This window comes from Manis javanica, chromosome 6, assembly GCF_040802235.1.
Source record: "Manis javanica isolate MJ-LG chromosome 6, MJ_LKY, whole genome shotgun sequence".
NCBI classification, from domain to species: Eukaryota; Metazoa; Chordata; class Mammalia; order Pholidota; family Manidae; genus Manis; species Manis javanica.
In genome coordinates, this window is record NC_133161.1 from 27,365,687 (window position 1) to 27,391,101 (window position 25,415).

Genomic DNA, 25,415 nt, shown 5'->3' on the forward strand with positions numbered 1-25,415 from the left:
AATAGATGGCGCAAGCATTCCCCGAAAGTAGAAATATTTTTGTCTATTGAATAGAGAACTTCTTAATAAAAATGACAGTATTTAAGCAGTTTTAAGTAATCTTCAAGACATCGTCTTTAAAAAAAACATGTAAGAAGAAAGGTTAATAGTAGGTGAAGTGGAAGTTCATTTTGGACATATCAAACTTGTCAAGACATTTTATCAAATTAGTATAGAGAAATTTTAATGTTTAGTAGTGTATGAATAATGAAAGATATCATTAAGGTCCATTTTAACCAAAAATATCTAAGACTTGAAATTCCGACTATGTTATATGAATGTCAAAGGTTTTTTTTCTATTGATTACCTTGATTTTTTTCTTGGTATCCTGAACTCATAGGCAGAAGATGTATTGTGAATAAAGTTTAAAAGGTAAATAAAAAAAATAAATGGATTTCTTACACTTTAAAGGAGAACGAGGGACATTTTGACAAGCTTAGCCAATGAATCCTAACCTGATTGTATATGGCGCTCATATTACTATTGCCTTTTTTGTTATTCATTCTCTTCCAAATAAATGTGTGTGAGAAGCTGAACATCAAAATATACTTTTCTATAGTATTTTAGGATATTTTAATTGGTCAATAAGTAGTAATTTCTTTAGAATCTAAGGAATTCAGTGACTGGGAACCAATACATACAACTTAATAGAAATACTATTTTTATCTAATGAGTGAGAACTAGTGGTTTTGTTATAACTTGTAATATCATAACTATACCTCTGTTTAAAATGTACTTAAAATTTTGCCCCACTCTTTGAAAAATTTCTTTTTCATTAAATGGACAGAGTTGTAAATTTCATTGTCCCTCCTCCCATGCTTTCTGAAGGGTCCTTCAGAAAAGTTAGATTGAAATTTTTGGTAAGATATACTACTACTACTGTTAACAGTAAGAATGGTGGTGTTGATGCCTTGATTTATATTGTGCTTTAAGGTTTCAGAGGCCCCTTTATATAGATCATTTCACTAGATTTTTCTATTGACACAATCAGGGTAAGTGACGACATTCCTATTTTACAGATGAAAAAAATGAAAGTTGCACTGAGTACAAAACAGGTAGAAGTTAAAGAGTCATAAGAGAATTCTTCATTGTGTTTTTTCTCCTTCTCCCAGATTATTTTCACTTCCCTCTCTATTTTGAAAAAGTGTTTATTTTGTATCCCTAATAATTTGCTTCCAGGTGGAGGAATATTCATAACAGTGATACTCCTGGCTTCTCTCCACCCCTTTTTTTGATTTATCAGATGGGTTAGCTTGAGAGCAGGAACTGGGCATCCTTAGATGGTTTATTTCCCCTCTTGTTTGTGCCCTGAAAGGGAGTCGCCCATAGGGAGCACTGTCCTCTGCTTGTCCCTGCATGAGTCTGTCAGTGGCAGGATCTCCACATGGACAGGCCTGTCCTGTCTCCTGCGGTCCGTGCCCAGAGTGGGGAAAGTGTATCGGATAATAATGCTGAACCTCAGAAGGGAGCCCACTTCTTACAGAAGTAAACCAACCATATTCTTCAGTATTTTCTTTATCAGTAACAAGGTGATGGCTTAGCCTCCTGTTAATTCTTTTTGTCTTAAGCCAGTTTGTTCAGAACTCAGAAAAAGAAGAGATACTAAATTATTAGGCCTCCTCAGAGTCTCCAACAACGTTCATGTATCAGAAAGTTAGAAAAAAGAGTATTAGTGGGAGTTACCCTATATTGAAATCCTTAGACATAGACTATATCCTATTCCACTTTGACTAAAAGGCCCTTGTAATATTGTAATCTTGGGGCCACTTTCACAAGTGGTTCAAACTGCTTCACCTGAAGATGTGGGTGTCCTTAGCTTAGATGATAGGTGGTAGGTGACTGACTCTGAGCTTGTGTCTCTGCTTTCATAGCAGCTGCTCCACGTTTCCCTTATGTTTTAATCTTTTATGCTAAGTTATCAGGATAACATTTTTTTTCTGCTAAAACTATTTGAATACTCTTGACTAAATAAATATAAAATCACCAGTTATGGAAAATCCAAAGTCTCTCCAGTGTTTTTTCTTATATATATATATACATATAATGTAATATATATATTATAAGATTTTTTGCTGGAGATTTACTTCTTTTGTGTTGTTAATAACTGTTCCTATAACAAAACTAGTAACAACCATTTAGTCATTCCAAAAATGTTTATGTAATACCTGCTATGTAAAGGCACAGTGCTGGGGTAGATTGGTGAGCCATAACTAGTGGGGTCCTTGCCCTCACCAAACTTAGTCTTGTGCTGGAAACAGACATCAGTCCAATATGTCATGCCAGAGGCCATGGAAGGGCTATGGGAGAAAGTCCACATTTTGCTTAACATGTGTAATATAGGACTATGACCCTATTAGGGATGTCAGAGGGCTTCTCTGAAAAAGTTGTAGTAGGACTGAGGGATGGGAAGAAATTGGAAATGTGAAACTCAAGAACCGAATCCATTTAAATTGTTAGAAATGGATGGAATTGTAAGATGTGCAGGTCTGATGGGGTAAGGCAAGCAACATGAGAACAAAGGAGCAGCAAGAACTCAGTATTTGTACAAAGGAATGTTTGGTGTCCTGGTTAACTAAGGAAGGCATCAAAAGACTCAGCACAGGCAGTGTTTACAGATGTGAGCAATCAGTAAATTGGTGCATCCACTGTGGAAAGCAGTATGGAAAGCTAGAATTAGAAATTATATGAGCAAGTAATTCCACTTCTAGGAATTTACCAAAAGAAACGAAATCCCTGATTTGAAACAATATATGTACCCTTATGTTTATTGCCACATTATTTACAATGGTCAAGATACGGAAGCAACCAGTGTCCATCAATAGATCAATGGATAGAGAAGAGGTGGTACATATATACAATAGGATATTACTTAGCCATAAAAAAAAAGGCCTGCCATTTGCTACAACATGGATGGACTTAAAGGGTATTTTGCTAAGTGGAATAAGCCAAGAAGAAGAAGATAAATACCGTATGATTTCACTTACTTGTAGAATATAAAAACAAAGCAAAATGAAGAAAATAGCAGTAGACTCAGAAACACTGAGAAGTGACTTGTGGTTCCCATGGCAGGGGGTGGGGTGCAGTGAGTGGGTGGGTAGTGAGGGAGAGATAAATGGGCAAGAAGTTCTCAATCATGAGATAAGCTGGTCACGGGGGCGGTAGTACAGCATGAAGAATATAGTCAATGGTTCTGTAACATCTATATGTTGACAGCAACTGCACTAGTGGGGGTGAGGATTTAATATGGGTAAACTATTGAACCACTGTGTTATATACAATATAAGATTGTATATCAAAAGAAAATTCAAGAGCAGGGTATCAGAGAAGGATTAGTAAGAGCAGGAGCAAAGCTGGGTCCTCAGCCTGGGTTGGGCAATGTATTAAAACAATCACGTAAGTCCCAGAGAGCGGCCATGACTGAGATGAGGCCAAGGTACATGTCAGCTGGGATGCTAGGAAGGGGTCTCTGTTCAGTTTCTCAAGTCTTGAATCAGAACTCCACAATCCTCCTTGACACCCTTAAGTTTGGTCACAAAGTGTAAAATTGGAAGTTCAAATGACACAGTTTAGGTAGAACATGGCTGTTGGGGAAGAGAATCAGTGAAACGTGGGATGTCAGGAAGAATTCAAATGCCTTTGAAAATAACTCACACAAAGGTAAGTTACTTTAAAGATGGACTTAGAGAGTTTTCTACATTTCAGAGCCCTCCAAAGATATCCTCATTTACTAAAACCAGAAGGTAACACTGTCGAACAAGAGACCTTTCAGGAATCAAACACAATCTATGGAGATTATGATCCAAATTTTACAGAAAACTCTTTTTTCAAACATAAGTATTTATCTATTTCTTATAAGATGATGTTAGCCGTGAAGAAGATACTTTAATTATGATTAGGTTATTAGTTAACTCTAAACAGTATTTAAAACTCAGTTACATAATTTTCTTGCTTAAAGACTCATCAGCAGTAATCTAGTCCAGCTAATTTCCCAGAGTGTATGCTGGAGGTCATCACTTCCTCAAAATAGTCTGTGAACAAGATTCTGTCATTTTGGAGACCCTCTGCCACCTTTTCCTGCTCCTCAGGGTCTCACTGTTCAGGCCTCCTGCAGGCTCTCAAGAGTCATCGCAGACAGAACATTTAGCTTCGATTGACTCATGTTCATTTGCCCACCAAACTACTCTTTTTCTGCATAGCACTTCCTTGTATCCAGATGTCAGCAGACACACACAGTGGAAAACACTGAATCCCAAATTAATCCTCCTCATGATTTTCTTTTTAGAGTGTCTACCATTGACAAAATGGGCATTTTATGTATATATTTCACTTGAGTGTATCCTAAATATTAAAAAGGTAGGCCAGATAGCTCCATGTTCAGAAGAGGAAACTGAGACCTAAACTACTGTGTTAACTCAGGATTACTTTTAATATAATATTAAAAGGACTCAATCATTTTGCTTTGCTTCAGGAATATTGTGCCCCCCAAGGGTAGTCCCGGTAGTCAAGATACAGCTTGATACACACAACATAAAAGCCTTTGTTAAAACTTTCGTTTTTTTATTACCAAGCCATTTGCATTTTCAGGGAGAGAAAAACTTAATGAATTATGTCATAAAAATATCTAGGGTTACCTCAGTGAATTATTTCCCTTTGGTCTTTAGATGCCCAAAAGCTTTTTTGACAAGTGGTCTGGAGTGTCCTTCTGTTTGGAATGTGTCATAATGTGACCCCCAGAAATTCAGATCCTCACCCTCTATCCTACCCCTAGGGGCTGAGGCACAGGCTTGACTGTGTATAATGTTCACTGTAGGGGTAGGCCTCACTGGACTCTAGTATGTTCTTTGAACATTTTTCCCTCTTACCCTCTTCTGAGATGTTTCATAATCAACTTGGAAGACTCACTAATTTAACTTTGAACAAAGCAGTGAAACTTCTGCATGTGCCAAAAAGTATTACTCTGTGTTGAAGGCCATTTAAACTGAGGGAAAACATGAAGCCATGCCTACAAAATATACCCTCTGTGGCCAAATATATTAGAACAATACCCTAACATATTTATATAACTTTATAAGTATCAGCTTTGATGACATTATGAAATATTAAAAATATGTATTAAGACTCTGTTCCTGCTAATTAAGATATGAGAACCCTGACCATCAGTTACCCTACGTAATTATTATGGGAAAAACTGCCTTCTTAATAAAAGATTTCACTGTACAATTTGATTAGATTGTCTTGTGTTTAGCTATTAAAACTTCTCATAGAACTATTTACGTAATTTCCCCAGCTCAGTTTTGTTTCTAGGTGACAGGGTATTGCCATTTATTTTAAGGATGGTGACCTGTTGCTCTTGTTATCAGCTTGGCAGTTTGTCTCTCTCCCTCCAGATTCTAGATTGTGCAATGGCAAACTGATTTTTAAAAGATCGTTTTTATACCTTTGACTGTTATATTTAATCTGATAATGCTGATATAAACTGAGATGCAACTCAGATTTTACTGAGATTAAATTAGCAGGAGATGGGACTTCTCAGGAAAAGGAGGAAGGGTGACAGTGTTTAGGTTACTGATTCTCCAAAGTGTGATACAGAAAAGGAGCGGAGAACTCTACATTTCACTCAACTTTGTGTTTGTAAGTCTCTGTTTATAGATAACCCACATCTTCTTACTTGATGTTAAACAGTAGGCGTTTCAGATTTTTCTTCAGTCACAGTTTCCCTCAAAACGTTGCGCAGTTTTGTTTGGTGATCCTTTCCTTGCCTGCCCACCTCTTGTACTCCTGTAAGAATTCTGGAAGTGTAAAAGCCAACTGGAGACTGTTTACTTTCAGGTTTCTTAATGCCCAGTCCACACCGTTGTCTGAGTCAGTTTCTTTTTCTCATCCTCAACAGAAAACAAAATAATAATAATAATAATAATAATAAAAAGCTTAATCTTATGGGGTTAAATAAAAGGGAGAATATAGTGAAAGAAAGATTCCCTTTATGCAGGCAGCAGCAAACATGGGGGCCTGACTGAAAGTGCCTGAGGGCGTTTGGTCCCTATTGGTTTTCACATCAAATGCAATGATGCCCACAGATAGCCGGTATTGTTGTCAGTTAAATGGGATCATGAGTGTCTGAAAGGTGTTTGAGAATGAACCGAAAATCATTTTCACAAGTGGATGATTACTTCTGCCACATGTTAACCGAACTCTATCAGAATGGCCCAGATTTTTGAGCCTGCATTAATTGCTCTTTCAACCTTGACTGAGGTTTCTCTTTAAGAAAGCCCTTTCCAGGACTAAACTACTCTCTATATTGATTTTTTTTCTTTCTGTATTTTTCCTTGAAAAATGAAGCGTTGTAGAAGGGAAGCCATTATCATTCAACATGTAGATTGATTGTTCCATTTCTTTGAATAAAAAGCTAGGCTCTTAGTGATCCGCCAAAAGTAATGAGCCTTTTTTTTTCCAATCCCTGAATAATTCCCCTATTCTGTATACAATTATGTTTTTCAAATATTCATTACTGGTGATTTTTTATCATGAAGTAAAACCATGAACTCCCACAGCATGGACTCCATGCAAATAAACTGTCATATTCTCCTGTTAAGAACTGTATGCTACCACTCTAATTGAAACTTAACTGCAATATTTTGTATTATGTTTGGCGAATTTCTGTGTGGCAAAGTATCCTTTGAACAGTCTTCATGTTAGAAAGATTTTATGAATCTTAAAGTGTTTGGATAAATGAGTTCTTTATTTCATGTTACCATTTTCTATTTCAAATAGGGCATAGTTGGAGAATATTAAGTGTTCCTTTATTACTGTGCTAGAATGTGTTCTAGTTCAGACATACTGTATTATGAAGATCAGTTATATCTCAATTTTTAAAACTAATCAGAAAATGAGTTCTTGAAATTTCATTAACTTTTGTGATTATATATATATTAGCAAAGAATATATAGCGTTTACATAAAAGTGGCTTAATTAGTAAAGCTGATTTGGGGAGGTTTTGTCTTACAGGAAGACAAATCACAGGTTATATTTGAATCTATTTAAAAGAACATATCCATCGGACTGTGTAAAAACAAGCATTTAAAATTATTTTACAAGCATTGCAATCTGAATATGTGAAATATAAATATTTGAAAAGTCAAAAATAAGTATAGTAGTTTTTACAGATTTTGTTTTCTTAAAATTTATTTTTATCAAACTTCATTTTACTCAATCTATTACTGAGGCCATTTTATTGGTAATAGAATATTATATCTTGTTAACAAGCAACATATATCCAAAGAAAAGTTTTTATTCTTTTTGTCACAGAACGTTCTAATGGATTTCATAAAGGCTCTGCTCTTGTCCACAGATGAAAACTTTGAGAAGCAACTATGATATTTGTTCCAGTTGGCAAATAGTGCTCTCCGCTAGAAACAGCCCTAGAAGAGGGATTAATACTTTGAGATTATTGCTGTGTTTATACTGATTTGTAAAATCAAATGCTTCAAGGCTTTACTCTTAGGTGTTAAATCCAAGCTTTGTGTCAGTGCTGCTAATTTCTTTGTTACCTAATCCCATGTAAGAAGAGAAGATTTTAAAGTTAAGCAGGCAATTCTTTGTTCAAAGGGAACAGCTTTCTTAATACCTTACTTAAGTTGGATGTATTGAGGAAAGCAAACACTTTTTAAAAGTATCTGAGCAGTTACTTTTAAGTAACCCAGAATACTCCAGTTACGTGAGTAGTATGGTGGATTGGAAACATCTCAGTGGAAACAGTACTATATTTAGAAAAAACTAGTATTGGAAATACGTGCTTTTGAAATGTGTCATAGTCAATAAAATTTCTTTTGTTCCCTTTCAAATAATGATTCTTAGATCAAATCCAGCTTTGATTAGGATTTTTTTTTTTTTCCCAGAGCAGAGTACTGGGGAATGTGGTGACTGTGAAAACCACTGCTGTATGTTCCTTCATTTTCCATCTATTTCTTAACCGAATCTAGCAAGGATGAGAAAACATATTTTAAAACCAAATTCTATAGGTTAATGAAAATGAGTATCATGTTGAAAGCCTTACCAAATAAAAAAAAAAACTTTAAAGAGATTTCCTCTTTAAAATAAGGTTAAAAATATTTACAGTACCCATTAGGAAATGTCACACTCAGGTTGTGTGATGCATTTTTATTTTATTGGGTAACATTACAAATTGTCACATAAAAGCCAGTTTAATGTGTGTTCCCAAGCTGACTGGTATTTGGCAGGTCTGATTTACATATCCTTATAAAAAAGTTCTTTTTAGTTTGATTTAATCATACATTGGAGAGGAAGCTAGTAATGACTCAGCTGGTCACAAAATGTTCGAGGAAAGTGCATCCGCAGCGCAGACCCACCAGCAGCCCTGTAGCGTGCTCGCCAAGGTGCCCTGTCTCCAGCAGGACAAGTGCACCTCCTGGATGATGTTCCCTATGCCTTCATTGGGTAGAATCGGATTTCCTAAAGCACTAAAAGGATACTTTGTCCAGAATTCCGATTATAAGAAAATACTAACAGATTTTCAGAAATTCTAAGCTATTTTTATGAAACAGGAATAGATGATAATTAAATCGCTTTCAAGGGTGGATTCTATTACCACTGTACATCTAATAGTTGGATTTAGCCCAATCAGCTGTAACTTCTCCTTTCATAGAATTATGCAGTTACAACTGATATTCATAATAATAAGCCAGAGACACTGTAGACTTTTAAATCATTAAAGAAAGGGTTTAAAACATAAATCATCAAATTATGTTGTATGATTATCTGAAGTGATGTCAACCTACTGTAGACAATTTTTTGAAAATTTGTTATATAGTCTGATTCATTTTTCACTAATTAAAGACTATTTGAACATTGTTATATAAGTAATAAACTGAATCTGTTGCTGAGTAAAACATAATATGTTAAACATAATTTTAGTATATTTTTCTAAATGAAAAAACTTACTGGATTTTCTGCATGAGAGAAATCATTTATGATCTGACACTCAACATTAAAACAAACAACAATGAACGACTAGAACTGTGATCAACAGCAATGCTAGGCTGAGTTAGGAAATAATGGGAAATAGATGGGTTTAGGAAAGAGTGAATTTTGATTTTTATAGATGTTTCAAATAAATGGATTATCTGGTTATAACCAAATATTCAAATAATTTTGGCTCCTTTTTCCATACTTTCTTCACACATCAGCCCTGCCAAAGTTGACAAGACTACACACTTACAAGACTTTAGACTGTTTCAAATTCCAGAACTTGAGAATAACCTTGAAAACTGGAAAACCTGTTTAACCGTTAAAGCTTATGGGAGTTCTCCACTGTGCTCAAGATAAAGTGACAAAAATCCTTATCTTTGGCCTATAAGTATTCAACTTAGTCATACCAGAAATACTATTTACGGAGCTATAGTGACCACATCCCCCAAAACCTTAATACTAGTAAATTTTTCTGATTAAAAAGTAAGATGTATTCTCATACATTGCTACTGGTAATGCAAAATTGTACAGCCACTTTGGAAAACACTTGGGCAGTTTCTTCTAAAGTTAAATACGCACTTTGTATGATCAGTAATTCCACTCCCAGACATTTACCTGGGAAAAATGAAAACATCTGCCCACACAAGGATGAGTTCTGGAACAGGTGTCAAGGATCACTATCTAGCTGCCCTTTCACTGGTATAAAGGCAAATTCTTGGCACAGAAGACACATTCATCAATATTGTTTAAAAGCAAAAACTCAAAAACTATCTAAAAATCAAATGGTAAGGAATGATTAGGTTGCCCTTAAAAGCGATGCCAAAAAAGAATGATATGGAAAAATTATTATAAAGTCAAAAAAAAAAAGTAGTGATATGAGCTTATAGTATATGCATGGGAGAAACACCCAGAAAGATGCACGAAAATGTTAAACCGGCAGTTATTATATGGCTGATGAAATTAAAGATGAATTTTATATTCTTCTTTACGTCTTTCTGCCTTTGCACAATTTCTACACTGAGCATGTTTTCCATTTTTGTAAAGTAAGGTTTATAGGTGTAGTTTACATGAAGTAAAATTCACCCATTCTGGGTATTATCATTTGTTGAAGTTTAATGTGCTCTTATTCATTATAGTTACCTTTGCCAGTGTATTACCGATACACCCACAAATGTAGACAAATATCAAGGATATTGCGACATTATTCATGTCCACTTTTTTTACATAAAATTTTTTACCTGACTAATATGGAAACTAAAGGACAGAAACTATTGTATTTTTCCTGTATAGCATTTATAACATTTCCTTTATGCAATTTATCTTTTGGGTATAATTATTTTCTTAGGCAGAGTATAAAGCTCTAGGTATGTTTGATCAGTTGTGAGATCTTCTGTATATGTTCAGTTGAATGCTTTCTTAAAGTGCAGTAGTAGCCCCAAATACCTCAAGGCCCAACATTCAAATGCTTACCTTGGTTCCAGTCTTGAATTGTCTTTGATTCGAGTATCTTACAACATCTTCCAATATACACATGTCTGCATCCACCCACCCCTCTATTTTCTGTGCTGAGAGAATCCATGCATTTTCATTCCGTATTTGTTGCCCATCATTTTGAACGATGAGGCAGCTGACAGTTTACTCCTTTTGCAGGACCTTCACTTTCAGCAAGACTCACGCTTGACTTGCTTGTAGTGGTGATTGTTTGCATATCACTGTTCACTTCCAGTTCCATATGACCCAGTTGCCCGGCAGCATGCTAAGTGAGACACTTTGAGGGGCTGAAAAGCAGGCTGTGGTCACAGGAAAAGGTTATTCCTAATGCCCTCTGTGGCTCCTAGGCAGCTATTTGGCATGCATCTCGGCTAGTGCACTTTTACAGAGGGCATCTGTCATGTCCACAGTGTCTAACTCCTGAGGTTATTGCTGTTAACCCTGTAAGAATGGGGTGTGTGCCTTTCAGGAGAAGGAAATTACGTAGGAAAGACAGAGCAGCTGACCACCTATCACCAGCACCACAGAAGAGAAATTAGAAGTGAGAGCAGAGGTGGGGCAAAGGTTCGAAGGGGAGCTGGGGAGGAGATCATGAATAGGAGAGAACCGTAGCAGTAGGCGTCTGTCTGTCAGTCAGAAATGTTTTGCATTACACCCACAAATGTAGACAACACATTATCAAGGATATTGTGAAAGCCGAACAGAAGTTCACCAAATACCTCAGCTAGGTGAAGTATCTAAAAGTAAACACATAATTGATTTGGGCAGCAAGAATGATGCTTTCCAATGCAAGAGCCTCATTTTTACTTTGACCCGTACTAACCCCACGCTTGTTTGTTTTTATTCTGGAAAATTTCAAATCCAAGAAAGCAGGCTTATAGATCCAGAGAACAGATTGATGGTTCCCAGCGATGGGGTGGGGGGGGAGGGGGGTGGCAGGTGGGACAAATGCATGAGAGGGGTATTAAAAATTTGTTTTAAATACAAATAAAAGGAAATTTAAACACGCATGGAAGATAAATTTGGAGACCCACAAAAAGCACAAGCTAAAGAGTCCACATGATTCTTATCCACTGAATTCTCTGATGTGTTTGTTAAGTTTTAGAAAATTCAATTTTATGAAATAGGTATACTGAGCTAGGAATGGCCTGTACATTTGAACAGCAGCTGAAGTTCAGCCTGCTTTTGTCGTCGTCATTACCATTGTGACTGCACACCTTCCTCCTTCAGTGTTTATGACAGAATAACTTGACGGGAGTGGGAGAATGGGCATTTTGAAAAATTAACTATATTGTCTTTGTTTATCAATGTTATTAGAGATTTAAAATTTTATTGGTATTGATCCACGGTCCAGTAGTTGACTTACGTGTAGTGTCTGTAACCATTAATATTATCTATAAAAGCTTTTACTCACCACAGTGAGTAAACAAGTAAATTTCAATCTTTCATAATCCCACCAAAGAAAGTATCAGTAGTATTTTGGCATATTTATTACACTTTTTTTTACAAATTCCAAATCACAAGTATGTAGTTTTGAGCCTGCTCTTTTCACATAACATTATATAAAGTGATACAATAAGATTTTATAAAAATATCAGTAAAAGCATAGTATTTCTTTCTGTTTACATGACAGCATTTGTCAAACAATTCACCTAGCATTGGACATTTAAGTAGTTACATTTTCAATAATATAAATAACTCTGTTCTGTGTATCCATGTAGCATACATCTCTAGATGCATCTCTAATTATTTCCCTAATTTCAAGATACAAAGGTAGAGCTATTTGCACCTATTTCTGTGTTATCCTACAGGAAGGCAGTCTTACATTACACTGCTAGTAGTGAGTAAGATTGTCCATTTACTGCAACACACCTTAGCTAACATCCCGTCTTACTTAAAAAGGGGCAGAAAGTATATTTGCTTTGCAAAAGAAAATTATTTTAATAAGACAGAAGCTAGAAATTCAATGTAGGAATTTAGTTGCAAAAACTGAGAGAACATCTAGAGACTTTTTTAAGCCCCTCCATAAACTATCATTAGCTAGCTCTAGGGCTTTTTAAATTAGGCCTCTGTTTGTCAAATTTTAAACTTCTAACAATGTTTTCCACTTTTGTAGGAGGTGTGTGTGTGTGTAGTTTTGTGATATAATTTTAAAATCCTCTTCATGACATACTCACACGTGATTAATTTTTAATTTCTTCCTTTTCCTCCTTCCTCCTTAACCTTCCATTTACATATTCAGTAAGAACAAAAGTTCTATTCTCAAATGATTGACTACTTTAATCATTGCAATTCAGGTTACTAATAGTTAAAAATCCTGGTTGAAACTCTGTTAAATTGCACAGTGTCATCTTCATTATTATCTGGGTTTTATAGTTGGAAAGTTTTGCAGCAAAATGCTTCCTGAAGGCAGCTGAATTCATATTCTGGGGCTGGCAGAGATCTTAGAAGTCAGCACATTCAATGCTTTCATTTGATGGTTAAGCAAATGGAGTCAGATCGTGGCAGGTGCGTCTCGGGGTCACCCAGCTGGACAGGGGCCCTTCACCCTGGGAACTTGACTCTACAGCCACCTGCTCCTCAGGCCGCATCCCTCAGCCCTGGTCATCTGAGAGCTGAAGCGGTTAGCACTGCATCCTCAATGTGTAGCTTGGTCTCTCCTAAGAAGTGTGTATACAAATAAAATTCCTACTGGTTCTTTGATTATCCTTTCTGCCTCCAACTTCACTCAATTTGTGGTAAGAACTGACAAATTGATAAGCCACATAAATCAATTCCCTTTCAAGAACCTAGAATAAGCTCAGTCATTTTGTAGCATAGAAGCTGCGTGTCCTCTCTGATTCCAAATACACTAAACTTTGCCTTTAGCGGGCTGGTGGCAAGTATAAATACCTATGGAAGAAATGGAGTTACACAGAGCCACATTATCTACAGAAGTATTTTTTTGCTTGTCTTTCACCAGATACCTGTACGCCCTTGGACAGAAGGTTTGGAAAAGATGGAAGAAACGTTACTTTGTTCTTGTGCAGGTTAGTGAACTTTTTCCTTTTACATAATCACCGTGAGACAGCAGTTCTCAGGTTTTTGTGTATGTGGGTTATATGTTTTAATATTCACCGTTAGAAATTGAAACTGCAAAATTAAGATTCATAAATACAGAGAGGAGGAGGGAGTGAGAGGAAGGAGGAAACAGGTGAAGGGGATCAAGAGGTACAATCTTCCAGGAACCAAATAAGTAAGACCCAAGGATAGAAAGTACAGCGTAGGGAATATAGACAATAATATTGTCACAGCTTTGTGTGGTGACAGATGGTAACTATGCTTATGGTGGTGAGCATTTTATAATGTACATAAGTGTTGTATATAAATAGTGTGTCGTACACCTTATTACAAAATTGACTGTCTTCCCTGCTCTGGACTTTACATTACCTTAACCTACTTATTTTGTAACTAGAAGTTTGTACCCCCTAATCCCCATCACCTATGTCACCCACCTCCCCCATTCCCCTCTGGCAACCATCAGTTCTCTGTATCCATGAGTCTGTTTCTGTTTTGTTTTGTCTGTTCATTTGTTGTTTTTTTTTTTTAGGATCCACATATAAGTGAAGTAATAATGGTATTTGTCTTTCTCTGACTCACTTTGCTTAGCATAATACTCTTTTGGTCCATCCATGTTGTTGTAAATGACAAGATTTCACTCTCTTTTTATGACTCACTAATATTCCATTATATGACACACACACCCCATATATTATCCATTCATCTATTGATGGACACTTTGGTTGCTTCCGTATCTTGGCTATTGTAAATAATGCTGCAATGAACACAAGAGTGCATATGTGTTCTTGAATTCGTTTTTCATGTTGTTGGTTAAATATCCAGATATGGGATTGCTGGGTTGTATGGTATTTCTGTTTTTAATTTTTTTGGCAGACCTCCAACTGCCTTGTATAGTGGCTGCGCCAATTCACATCTGCAACCAACAGGGCATAAAGGTTCCCTTTCTCCACATCCTCACCAATACCTGTTACTTCTTTTTGATACTAGCCATTCTGACAAGAGTGAGATGATATATTCTCTTGTGGTTGTAACTCCAGGGAAGGGAAATCCTAGGGCAAAATGCCTTTGAAACCAAAATCAGTCAAAGGGAGAAATAAAGTTTAAAACCCATTTATTGCTTACAAGCAGTCTTCCTTCAGTTCTCTCTCTCCTACTGTGGCAGAAGCAGCGCATCCTTCCTGCAACCTCTCCAGTCCATATAAGCCCTTGCTCACTCACCCATGTAAATTCCCACTGATATGGAGATAGACTACCTCTCTCCACCCCTGGGAAATACCTGTTGGTATGGAGATGCACTAAATAAAGCAAGGTGAGAGATTCTGGAAATATTGCAGTTTTACCCACAGGCAACCCCTCCAGAAATCTCACCTTACAATCTATTTGTTTCCCATTGTCCACAATGGTCCCTGGGTGAGAAAACTGGAGCATTGAAACTAGAATAATGACATACAATAGCAACAGCAATAAAATCATGATAATCCTCAAGATGGAGGATTCAGCTACGTTCAAAGTCCTATGCAGATTAAGTCCATAGCTCACCCATTCCACAGGCATGCAGTAGCAATCATCACATGGTAGCTGCAGCAAAGGGTGCATCCAGGCCACAGGGACTATAGAAGAAAATAACTTTTAAGGTGATAACATACGTGTTTTAATGACACCAGCATAGGCAGGTCTTGTCCATCAGGTAGGGTATATGCAAGAGAGTGGTCCTGTGATAGATGGGACCTTGTCCTGGTCTAGTATACAAGATTTCACCTGCTTCCTGTGGGAGTTACAGATGGGTCAATATATAGGACTATGGGAGGTATATGCACTGGCCATAAAGATAAAACAAAACTTTCCTATTAGATGCTCTTATCTCCCATTTTGGGTACAGTACCATGATCTTTGGGGGCCGCTCAGCTGTTACTCCAGAAATACACATGAGACCAGCTTCCAGGCCTTTTCCCCAAGGTGCCAGAAGGGCCAGCCATCACTGGTCCATGCGTCGAAATGTCCAGGGCCACGTCCACTCAACTGTGTCTCCAGGGTTTAATGGATTAGGGGTTGGCAGCAGGATGTTGCTCTGCTGGCCATATCCTGGCTTCAGTAACTGCTCTTTGGTTTGCACATACAGTTGTATAGGAGAGGCAGCAATGTGTGTTAGCATGTCCACAGGGATCAAGGGTCCTTTTTGAGGCTTCTCATTCAAACACCATAGCACTGTCCATAAGCAAACTACCCAGCCCTGTAGACTATCGGCTTCCGACTTCAGGCAGGATTTCAACAAACCGTTGTACCTCTCTATCATGCCTGCCCCAGTAGGGTTATACGGTACATGAAACTTCCACTTTATTACTAATTGCTGTACCTGTTCTTCTGACACATGTCCAGTAAAGTGCCTTGATGACTCTTAATCACCTGCATCTGGCCACAGACTGCAAAGAGATGCTCTAGACCCCTCTTGGTGGTTTGCTGATCAGTACCACATGCAGGAAAAGCAACCAACAGTCCAGTAGATGTGTCCACACAAGTCATGGCATACCCATATCCTTCTGATATGGGCAGAGGCCCAATATAGTCTGTCTGCCTCCTGACATGGAGTATTGGCCCCTTTACTATTCTCCCATGTTGCTGCAGGACTCCGTGTCAGTCTGTCTTAGAGCACACAAGGCACTCCTTCTGGGCTCTGCTGACTTGTCCAAAGGTCAACAGCAAGCCTCACTGACAGATTACAGCCCACATTGTCTTATGCCCCACATGCAACAAATGCTGATATAACCATTGGGCTGCATCAGAGGCAGGCTTTCCTTTTAGCCAACACGTGGGCCAGTGTGTCTGCTTCTTCATTCCCTGGGAATACCAAAGGCAAATAGCCAGTCACATGATATATGGTAACAGTCTTAGTCTGACCAGAGGCCCATAGGTCTTGCCACAACTCTTGCCTCCAAAGGGGCCGGTGATCAACCATCCAACTGGCATGATGCCATGTCAGTAGCCACAGGGTCAAGCCCCAATAGATGGCCCAGGTGTCAGTACAGACAGCTATAGAGGAAGACTCCTGAGTGATCACAAGCCGTACTGCCGGCAACTCAGCCCACTGACTGCTCTTTCCCTCTCCATCCTCCATTCATACTGTCTTAGTCTTAGGATGGAAAGCCACAACCCTCCACTTCGGGGGCTGCCCACAACTAGAGCTGTCTGTACACCAAGCATCTTCAGGTATAGAGGCTTTTCACTCCTGATAAGGACTCTCAGCTACCAATGGCTCAAAAGCAAGTTCTTTCTGCTTTCCACTGGTATAGGTCACTGGCCCCAATAAGCATTGGAGTTCTCCACTTAAGGGGCTAGTAGAGAGGGCACTGCACTGCTGTAGATATGTGCCCCCATTTGGCCAGTGTAGGCATCTATGCCACACCACTCTGTGGCCTTTGGGTCTAGTTTCACACCCACCCTGTGATAGGATAGGAGGTTATTACCTTGGTCAGAGCTGCTACAGTGATGGGCTCCATAACCAGCAAAATGTGGTACACAGCAACCAGTTGCTTCTCTATCAAGGTATACCACACTCTGCTCCTTTCCATAGTTGTGACTAGAATCCAGTTGGTTGCCTTGTCCATTCAAGCTGCTACCAAAGACCCCATCCATAACCATCTTCGGTTACATGAACATCTAGCTCACAGGGCCTTGATGAGTCTGTTACACTCAAGGCCTGTACAGCCTTGACTGCTTGCTTAACAGCAGTAAAAGCAGCTACACATGTTTCATCCCAGGCCCACCTGATACCCTTTTGTACCAACCAGTATAAGGGCTTCAGAATTTGTGGTAACTGCAGGATAAACTCTCTCCAGTAGCTCAAAAGACCCAAAAACTCTAGTAATACTGCCACAGTGGTAGGGATAGGGAAAGCCTGGACCTCATCTGACTGCTTCAGGAATAACTTTAGTTTCACCTGACCAGACAACCTCCAAGAAATTTTACAGACAAACCAGGTCCCTGAACCCTGGTGCTGTTTACAGCCCATCCTTTCTCCTGTAGAAGTTGCAACAGTCTAGGAACAGCCCCTTCTAAATCCGAAAGAGAATCAGATGTAAGCATAATATCATCAATGTAGTAAGAAACCCCACTATTTGCGGTTTCTTCCATGTGGCCAAGTCCTGGGCTACAAGTCTGTGACAAATGGTGGGATTGTGGAGGTATCCTTGTGGAAGAACACTGAATCTTCACTACCAGCCTTCCAACATGAAGTCAGACTGTTCCTGACTTTCCTGTGCTATGTCAATAGAGAAGAAAGCTTTAGTGAGGTCCACAACATAATGATACATCCCCAGTTCATGATTGAGTGTGTCCATAATGAATACTATAGAGGGGACAGCAGCATGCAAAGGGGATGTGACTTTATTCAATTACCTGTAGTCCACGTTCATATGCCAGGCGCTGTACGGCTTTTTCACTGGCCACACTGGTGAATTAAAAGGACTATGAGTGGGCTTTATGATGCCCACCTTCTCCAACTCCTGTAGTGTTTCTCCAATTTCCTTGTGTCTCCCAGGCAATTTATACTGCTTCGTATTTGTCACCTGCTGAGGTCAAGGCAGAGCTACAGGTGAGTCCTTAGCATGTTCCCTCAGAACTGCCTTTACCACAGGTACCCTCAGTCTGAACTCACCTGCAGTGGTCTGTAACCACAGGCCCTGCAGGATATCTACCCCCAAAATGTATTCAGGGATGGGATAAATGTACACAGTATACTCCTTTGGGGGTAAACACCCTATTCCCAATGGGATTTGGGCTTTCTTCACTCCAATTGCCTTATCCCATAGCCATCTATCACAGCAGGGGTCCCAGGAAAACACTCAGGATTGCCATAAATCAGAGAACATTCAACTCCTGTGTTCACCAGTGCCAGGACACATTGTACATTCACAGGGGACCAATGAATTGCTAATTCTACATGTGGCATCCGGTCCCCACCATATACCCCAAGGTGGAGACCTTGACCCACACCCTCCCCAGTCAAACCATTATGTCCAGTCATCCTCCTGTGGGGGTGAGGGTCCAGGTGAATCCTGAGTACTGTCCCCCCCGGAAGTTTTACAGGGACACAGTCCAGGCATAAGGCTTTTACTCCAGTTTCCGTGTCTTGGACCTCAGTGGCTGGAACTGCTCTGGCTTTAATTGGTGCCACAGTTCTATCGAGAGTCTATTGGGCTACCCATCAAGTTTTTCTTCACTACCCCAGCCTTTATCAAATCAACCCACATCTGGGTCCTCTAGACCTTCATGGGGCCTTTTGCACCTCTCCTTTCAGTCATGGCCTGTACTTCCCTCCGTGCCCTTATTGTTTCAACCTCCCCCAGATCTGCTAAAGTACGAGTAGCCTCCCTTATGCGTTGCCCTATGTGGGGGGCAAGAGTCAGTCACTAGGGGCCCAAAGAGCCATGTGGGAGCTGTATGCAACACGAGATTTCTCATTCCTATGGTGAACACCTCCTCATCAGGGCCCTGGGGGTCCATATTATAGATGATATTTTTCATGCCCAATTCCTGAAATACCTGTTGGAGCTCTACATACATTTTCCAGCTAGTAGGTAAATCACCCTGATTAGGCCAAACTGCGCTGATGGCAGCTGTCAGTAATCCAGGAGTGTCTGATTCCCTGAGGCATGATGGGCACTTTGCAACCACTGCCAGAGGGAAAGTGAGTCATCAGGGAAGCCAGTCTGTCCATTTCAGAACCTGACGTAACAATGTTTTCCACCCCCATATCCCAGAGATGCAAGAGCCACGTAGGCAGAGATTCTGATGGCTTCTGCCTATACTGGTCGCTCATGTCCACCAGCTCATCCTGGGTAAGGGTGGAGCATAAAGTGCTCCACAAAAGAGGGAGGCAGTGACTCCTCCCCCTGAGGAGCCTGCTGTTGCTTCACTTTTATTAATTATAGCCAGACAGGCCTTTAATACAGGAGAGGCTGGTGCCTCCAGGAGTGGCCTCAGCAGCAGATAGCCCATGACCCCGCCTCCTTATTTCCCCTGCCCTCACCCCTCCACTCCTCCACCATCTCTGGGGCTGAAGGCACCGCTCTTTCCTCCCCCTCCCCCATGGCCTCCTGCAACCCGGCTTCTACTGCCGCCCCCCACCTCGCCACTGCTAAGGAATCTTCCAGGAGTGGGACCCATTTTCTCAATAACTGACTGTCTTCCTTAAGGGCATCCCATAGGTCATCGCCCAGCTCCTCCAAGCAATGCTGAAGTGTCTGTCTCCTGCCGATGGTCCCCTCTCTCCTTGATACCCCTCTCACTAACTCCCTCTTTCTCCGCTATAGACCACTCTTTCTCTCCATTTTCCACTATCTCAAGGAAAAGAGACCCTGTAATGCCAGCTGCTACATAGCCGCTTAGGGCCTCTCAGTAGCCTTCTGTCTCACGGAGGGCTAATTCTGCAGCTTCCGGTGTCTCCACCTTTCCCCAGTTCTGGGGAAGGCCCCACCCCTCTAGGAGGTGGTTTATCCTAGACCAATTCCCCACTAGCGGCTCCCAAATTGGAAGCCCTACAGATATGGGGCTCCTGGGTGAAGCTATACCCTCTGCCACCGCAGCCATTGGGGCCTCCCCACTAACTACACAGGAGGTTCCAGGCATCTCCCCACCATCTCTCTGGGCAACCCGCCCAAGGGTCGCACCCATGTAGGCAGAGTTTGGGTTCAGAGGTCCTGCCAACTACCTCCACATGTAACTCCAGGAAGAGATAATCATGGGGCAAAATAATTTTGAAACTGAAATCAAGTCAAAAGGGAGGAATAAAGTTTAAAACCCATTTATTGATTACAGGCAGTTGTCTCATGTCTCTCCCTCTCTCCTGCTGCGGCAGAAGCAATCAAATCCTCCCCCCAACCTCTCTGGTCCAGATAAGCCCTCACTTGCCCGTGTAATTATCCACTGATATGAAGATGGGCTAATTTTCTCCATTCCTTGGAAACACCTGTTGATATAGAGATGCACTAAAACCAGGCAAGAGATTCTGGAAATACTGCAATTTTATCCACAGTGATTTTGATTTGCATTTCCCTGATGTATTAATGATGTCGAGCATCTTTTCTGTGTCTTTTGGCCATCTGTATGTCTTTGGAAAAATGCCTATTCAGGTCCTGTGCCTATTATAAATTGGATTATTTGTGGGGGTTTTGGTGTTGAGTTGTCTTAAGTTCTTTATGTATTTTAGATGTTAACCCCTTATAGGGTATATTGTTTGCAATCTTCTCCCATCCATACGTTGTCTTTTCATTTTGTTGATGGGGTTCTCTTTGCTGTGCAGAGGTTGTTTAGTTTGATTTAGTCCCATTTATTCATTCTTGCTTTTGTTTTCATTGCCTGAGCAGTATTTACAAAAAATATGGCTAAGACCTGTGTCAGAGCTGACTGCCTATACTTTCTTCTAGGAGTTTTATGGTTCAGGTCTTACATTTAAGTCTTTAGTTCATTTTGAGTTTATTTTTGTATGTGGTGTAAGAAAGCGGCCAAGTTTCATTCTTCTCCATGTATCTGTCCAGTTGCTCAACACCATTTATTGAAGATACTTAGATAAAGCCCAAGTATTAGCTATGAGTAAGGGCTCCATGGAGTTCTGAGGGGTATGTCCTCCAGAAACCACACCTGTAAGGCATAGTCTTTGGTTTCTAGGCATAATTTCTTTACATTGGCACGATAACTTAAATGCATTTACTGAGCTGTGTGGTTTATTCCCCTGCATAGATTTCTTGGTCACATCTAATTTGGCAAATTTATGTTAGTCGCTTGATTTTATCAAATCTCTCTAAAACATTCAACTAATGTTTCATAGAAACAGCAACTTTTTCAGAATCATATTTCCTGCATTTATATAGGATCTTACTTAATTTCGTAATTTTAATAGCTGTTGTTGGCATAAAAAAGCCAGCCAATTCTTAATAAGTGTAAGAGTTTTACATATCTGTCATTATGGTTCTTTTTTCTCTTACTTTTTTAAGGATTTTTTTTAACACAGTTTCAGTTCACAATAAAACTGAGAGAAAGGTACACAGATTTCACATATATGCCCTACTCCCACACATGCATAGCTTCCCCTATTACCAGCTTCCCCTGGTACATACATGCCAACAGTGAACTGACATCGACATGTCATAATCAGCCAATGTCTGTAGGTTACCTTACCATTCATTCTTGGTGTTGTATGTAACATATTTGTACAAATGTATAATGACACACAGCTATCATTGAACTACCATACAGAGCATTTTCACAGCCTTAAAAATCCTGTGAACTCTGCCTGTTCCTTGCTTCCCTGTCCCCTGGCAACCACAGATATTTCTATTGTCTCCATAATTTTGGCTTTTACAAGAAGTTATATAGTTGGAATCATACCGTATGTAGCCTTTTCAGGCTGAGTTCTTTGCATTTAAGGTTCCTCCATGTGTTTTCATGGCTTGGCTTTTCATGGCATTTCTTTCTAGCACTGTATATTATTCTATTGTCTGGAGGAACCACAATTTATTTTTCCATTCACCTACTGAAGGCCATCTTGATTGCATCCAAGTTTTGGCAGTTCTGAATAAAGCAGCTAGAAACATCCCTGTGCAGGCTTTTGTGCGGACATAAGTTTCCACATCCTCTGGGTAAATACCAGGGAGTGCAGCTGCTGCGTCATATTTAATATGTTTTAGAGAATGAGTCGCAGGGTGTTCTTCAGTCTGGAAATCTAGTTAAGTGACAGTTGGCTAAAAGATTTTCTAGTATACTAATTGATCGTATGAAAATTAGGCTTTATTTGGTCAGTTCTGAGAGATGAAATGATCGCTTCATGATTTTTGTCTAGGGGTTTGAGGTACTTCTTTCCTTCTTACCTTATTGTCTAGCATATGATCACAAGAACCAAAAGTTATAGGACAAACACATATACTTTGATCTTCCCGTAAGACAGATTAGAAATGAAAGAAGGAATTTGAATACTTTGACGTCATTGTTTGGTATGCATTTGGAGAACATTAACCATGTCTTTGGGGAGCTAGGATGTTCTCCCAGTAACAAAAATATGTTTAACCTTTTAAAAAGCAAGACCCCATTTAAACCAAATTAGGTAGACCTATATGGTCCATCACTGAAATTTAAAAGAAACACCACCGAACTATAACCAATTTGGATTTATTCTACCTGAGGTACCGTCTGAAAATTTAAAGTCGTATTTAAGCATTATACCTTTACACAAGTGTATGTACACACATGCATTCACATGCAGAATCCCGTGGTCAGACATGACAGCACTCTGGCAAGTTGTTGGCGTTTTAAATACAATCGAATCTTCCTTTTAATTCCAAATGTAATGGGAAGACAAATTGAATGCACACACTTCAAAAATCAAAATGGATATGTATGGAGATTCAACAAGAATGACCCATTGGGAAGAACCAGGCAGTTTTTATTAGTATTTTTGAAGACAGCCCTCCTTCTGTCAGCACGCAGCTGGTCGGTCCATACCTGCAGGCTGCATGATCACTGAAAGGTGAAGGGGGGAGGACAGTACACCCCTGCTGTGACTGCCTCCGCCAGCGGCAGAATGGTGCTCTGCTGATAATGGGAATCTCATCACCACTTGGGAGTGTGTATCATGAGTGATATAGCTGGAGATCTAGCCATCAGTCCAAGAATCTGCACTCATAAAAATTGATTGAGAGTCCAGTTTGGTCAGCTGCAAAGTCATTGTTCAAACTGAACTCTCGAGGAGCTGCTGAGGTGAAGAGACTTTTCAAAGACTCATGTAAACATTTAAATCAGAGTAGAAAATGGGAAAATATTTACTAATGTGCCATGCTTGTTTAGCTCTCAAGTTTTGGTTCCCATTTAGATTCGGAAGCCAGTATAGTTACAGAATTAAATAGACTTTCGTAGTTGGTTTTTTTTTTTTTATTTGAAGAGGTATATTTGAAATAAAGGTAAATTTTGGTAAAAGTCAAATTAAAGAAACTATTTTGAACAATATTTTTAAATCTCATGAAAATTAAACTTGTATGTTTCTTATTTTTCTTGTGTTTATTCAGTGTTTTAATATTAAATTTGAAGGGCATCATTTGTTTAAAGTACTTCTAACACTATATATTCTTCATCAAAATAAAACCTTAAATAGCTTAAATATTCTCTGTTGTATTTATGATTTAACCAAACTAAATTATTTCTTAATACCATATTCTGCTAGCACCTATTCAAATACCTTTATAGCCCCAGGTATTGCATAGTCTGTGGTAAATACAGAAATTCCTGAAGTACTGTATTAATGTAATTATTGCTATATTAGTCTAATATTTATTAAGCAATTGTGGCAGGCATTTATGTAAACTACTTTTAACACCATATTTACCTCTCAGAATAAGGTACGTTTGAGGATAGGTATTATCCCCATTGTACAGGTAAACCTGATGTACAAAGAGTTTATATAATATATCAGATTTATACGTCGTCACCATGTGGCAGAGTCGGGCAATCAAATTTAGTTCCATTAGATCCTAGAGACTAAGCTCTTAACTCCTGCGTCATAATATTATGATTAAATCAATGCACACAACTACAGTTGATCTAATAAAGATAAACAAATATATGAATAATCACTGTGAGTCAAGAATTTCATGAGGTCCAAAACAGTGTTACTACTTTAGAGCGATGACCAGTGAGTGATAGTGTAGAGTCCTGTGCTCATAAAGGCCACTTACTGCATGACATCACTGGAAACTGAAGTAGACATCTATGTTGTTTTGGCCCTGTATCAGAGCGTTCACTGCTTGTTGTCGATGTGTCAGAATCATGACTTGAAGTTGCTGCAAACAACAGCAGGCTATCAAGACATAATGTTAATTACATATCAGCTGACTTGGCAAAGGATGTAAACAGTCAGCCATGCCACTGAGTGATCCATACATGCTGCAAACATACAAAATGCGCTGTTAGTGAGATGCCACTGAAATCTGATTTGAACTTACAGAGATGGCTGCTTCAGCCACTTGGCATGTGAAATATCCAGCGCATATGGAAAGCCACTGCAGCAGGCTGCTGTCACATATTTGAGATGCCACTACTGCCACTAAGTTTATGGTCTAGGTTTAGTCTTAGGACATCACTTGCTTATAATACTGTGAAGTGAACAAGTATACTGCTGTCAGCTTCAAGAAAGGCATGGGACAGTGACTTTCTAGCTTTATGTTTTAAGCTGATTTAAGATTTATGAACCCAGGACATGCTCAGTGTAGGATAAAATCAGCGGGATAATGTAAGATGAATTACAGAACATACTTAGGGCAGAAAATGAAAGGCTCCAGTCAACGTCTCTACTAAGATTGCCCCTTAGTCCATTCTCGTTCCAAAAAAAGGTAGCCAAGTAACCATGGCTAGTAGTTAGGCCTTCTAAACTTTATCAGCATAGGGTGTGTAGGTGTGTGTTTACACACAGACACATCCATATTTAATGAAGTAATTCTATACCGTAAATTGTATTGTTCCCCTTTAGAAATACATGAGACAAGTTGCCATGTTAATATATAAATACCCACTTTATTCTTTTAAATGAATGATTGGATTCCATAATATAGATTAACACAATTTATATAACAATTCCCCTATTTTGGATATTTAAGTGTGCTTTTTAAATCAATAAACAATGCTAGAATGAATATATATACAATTATTATGTCGTTGTTTGTATGTGGAAGTATTTTCTATAGAAATGAAATTGCTGGGGCTCACGGCATGGATACCTATATTATGAAGTAAGATTGTAAAGCTTTAGATGACTCATGAGTACTTGAGTATTCACCAAAACTTTGGCTTTTTTTTCCATC

At 39.1% G+C, this 25,415-nt stretch overlaps 1 protein-coding gene across 14 annotated transcripts in view; it reads left to right on the top strand.

The window, feature by feature from the left end:
- CADPS2 (calcium dependent secretion activator 2) overlaps nt 1-25,415 on the top strand; it is a 519,662-nt gene that overhangs the window by 313,931 nt on the left and 180,316 nt on the right. For all 14 annotated transcript variants that reach the window (XM_073238523.1, XM_073238521.1, XM_073238513.1 and 11 more), the window contains one exon: nt 13,478-13,544. In XM_073238523.1, coding sequence (XP_073094624.1) covers nt 13,478-13,544 — 67 coding nt within the window. The remainder of the gene's footprint in view (nt 1-13,477; nt 13,545-25,415) is intronic.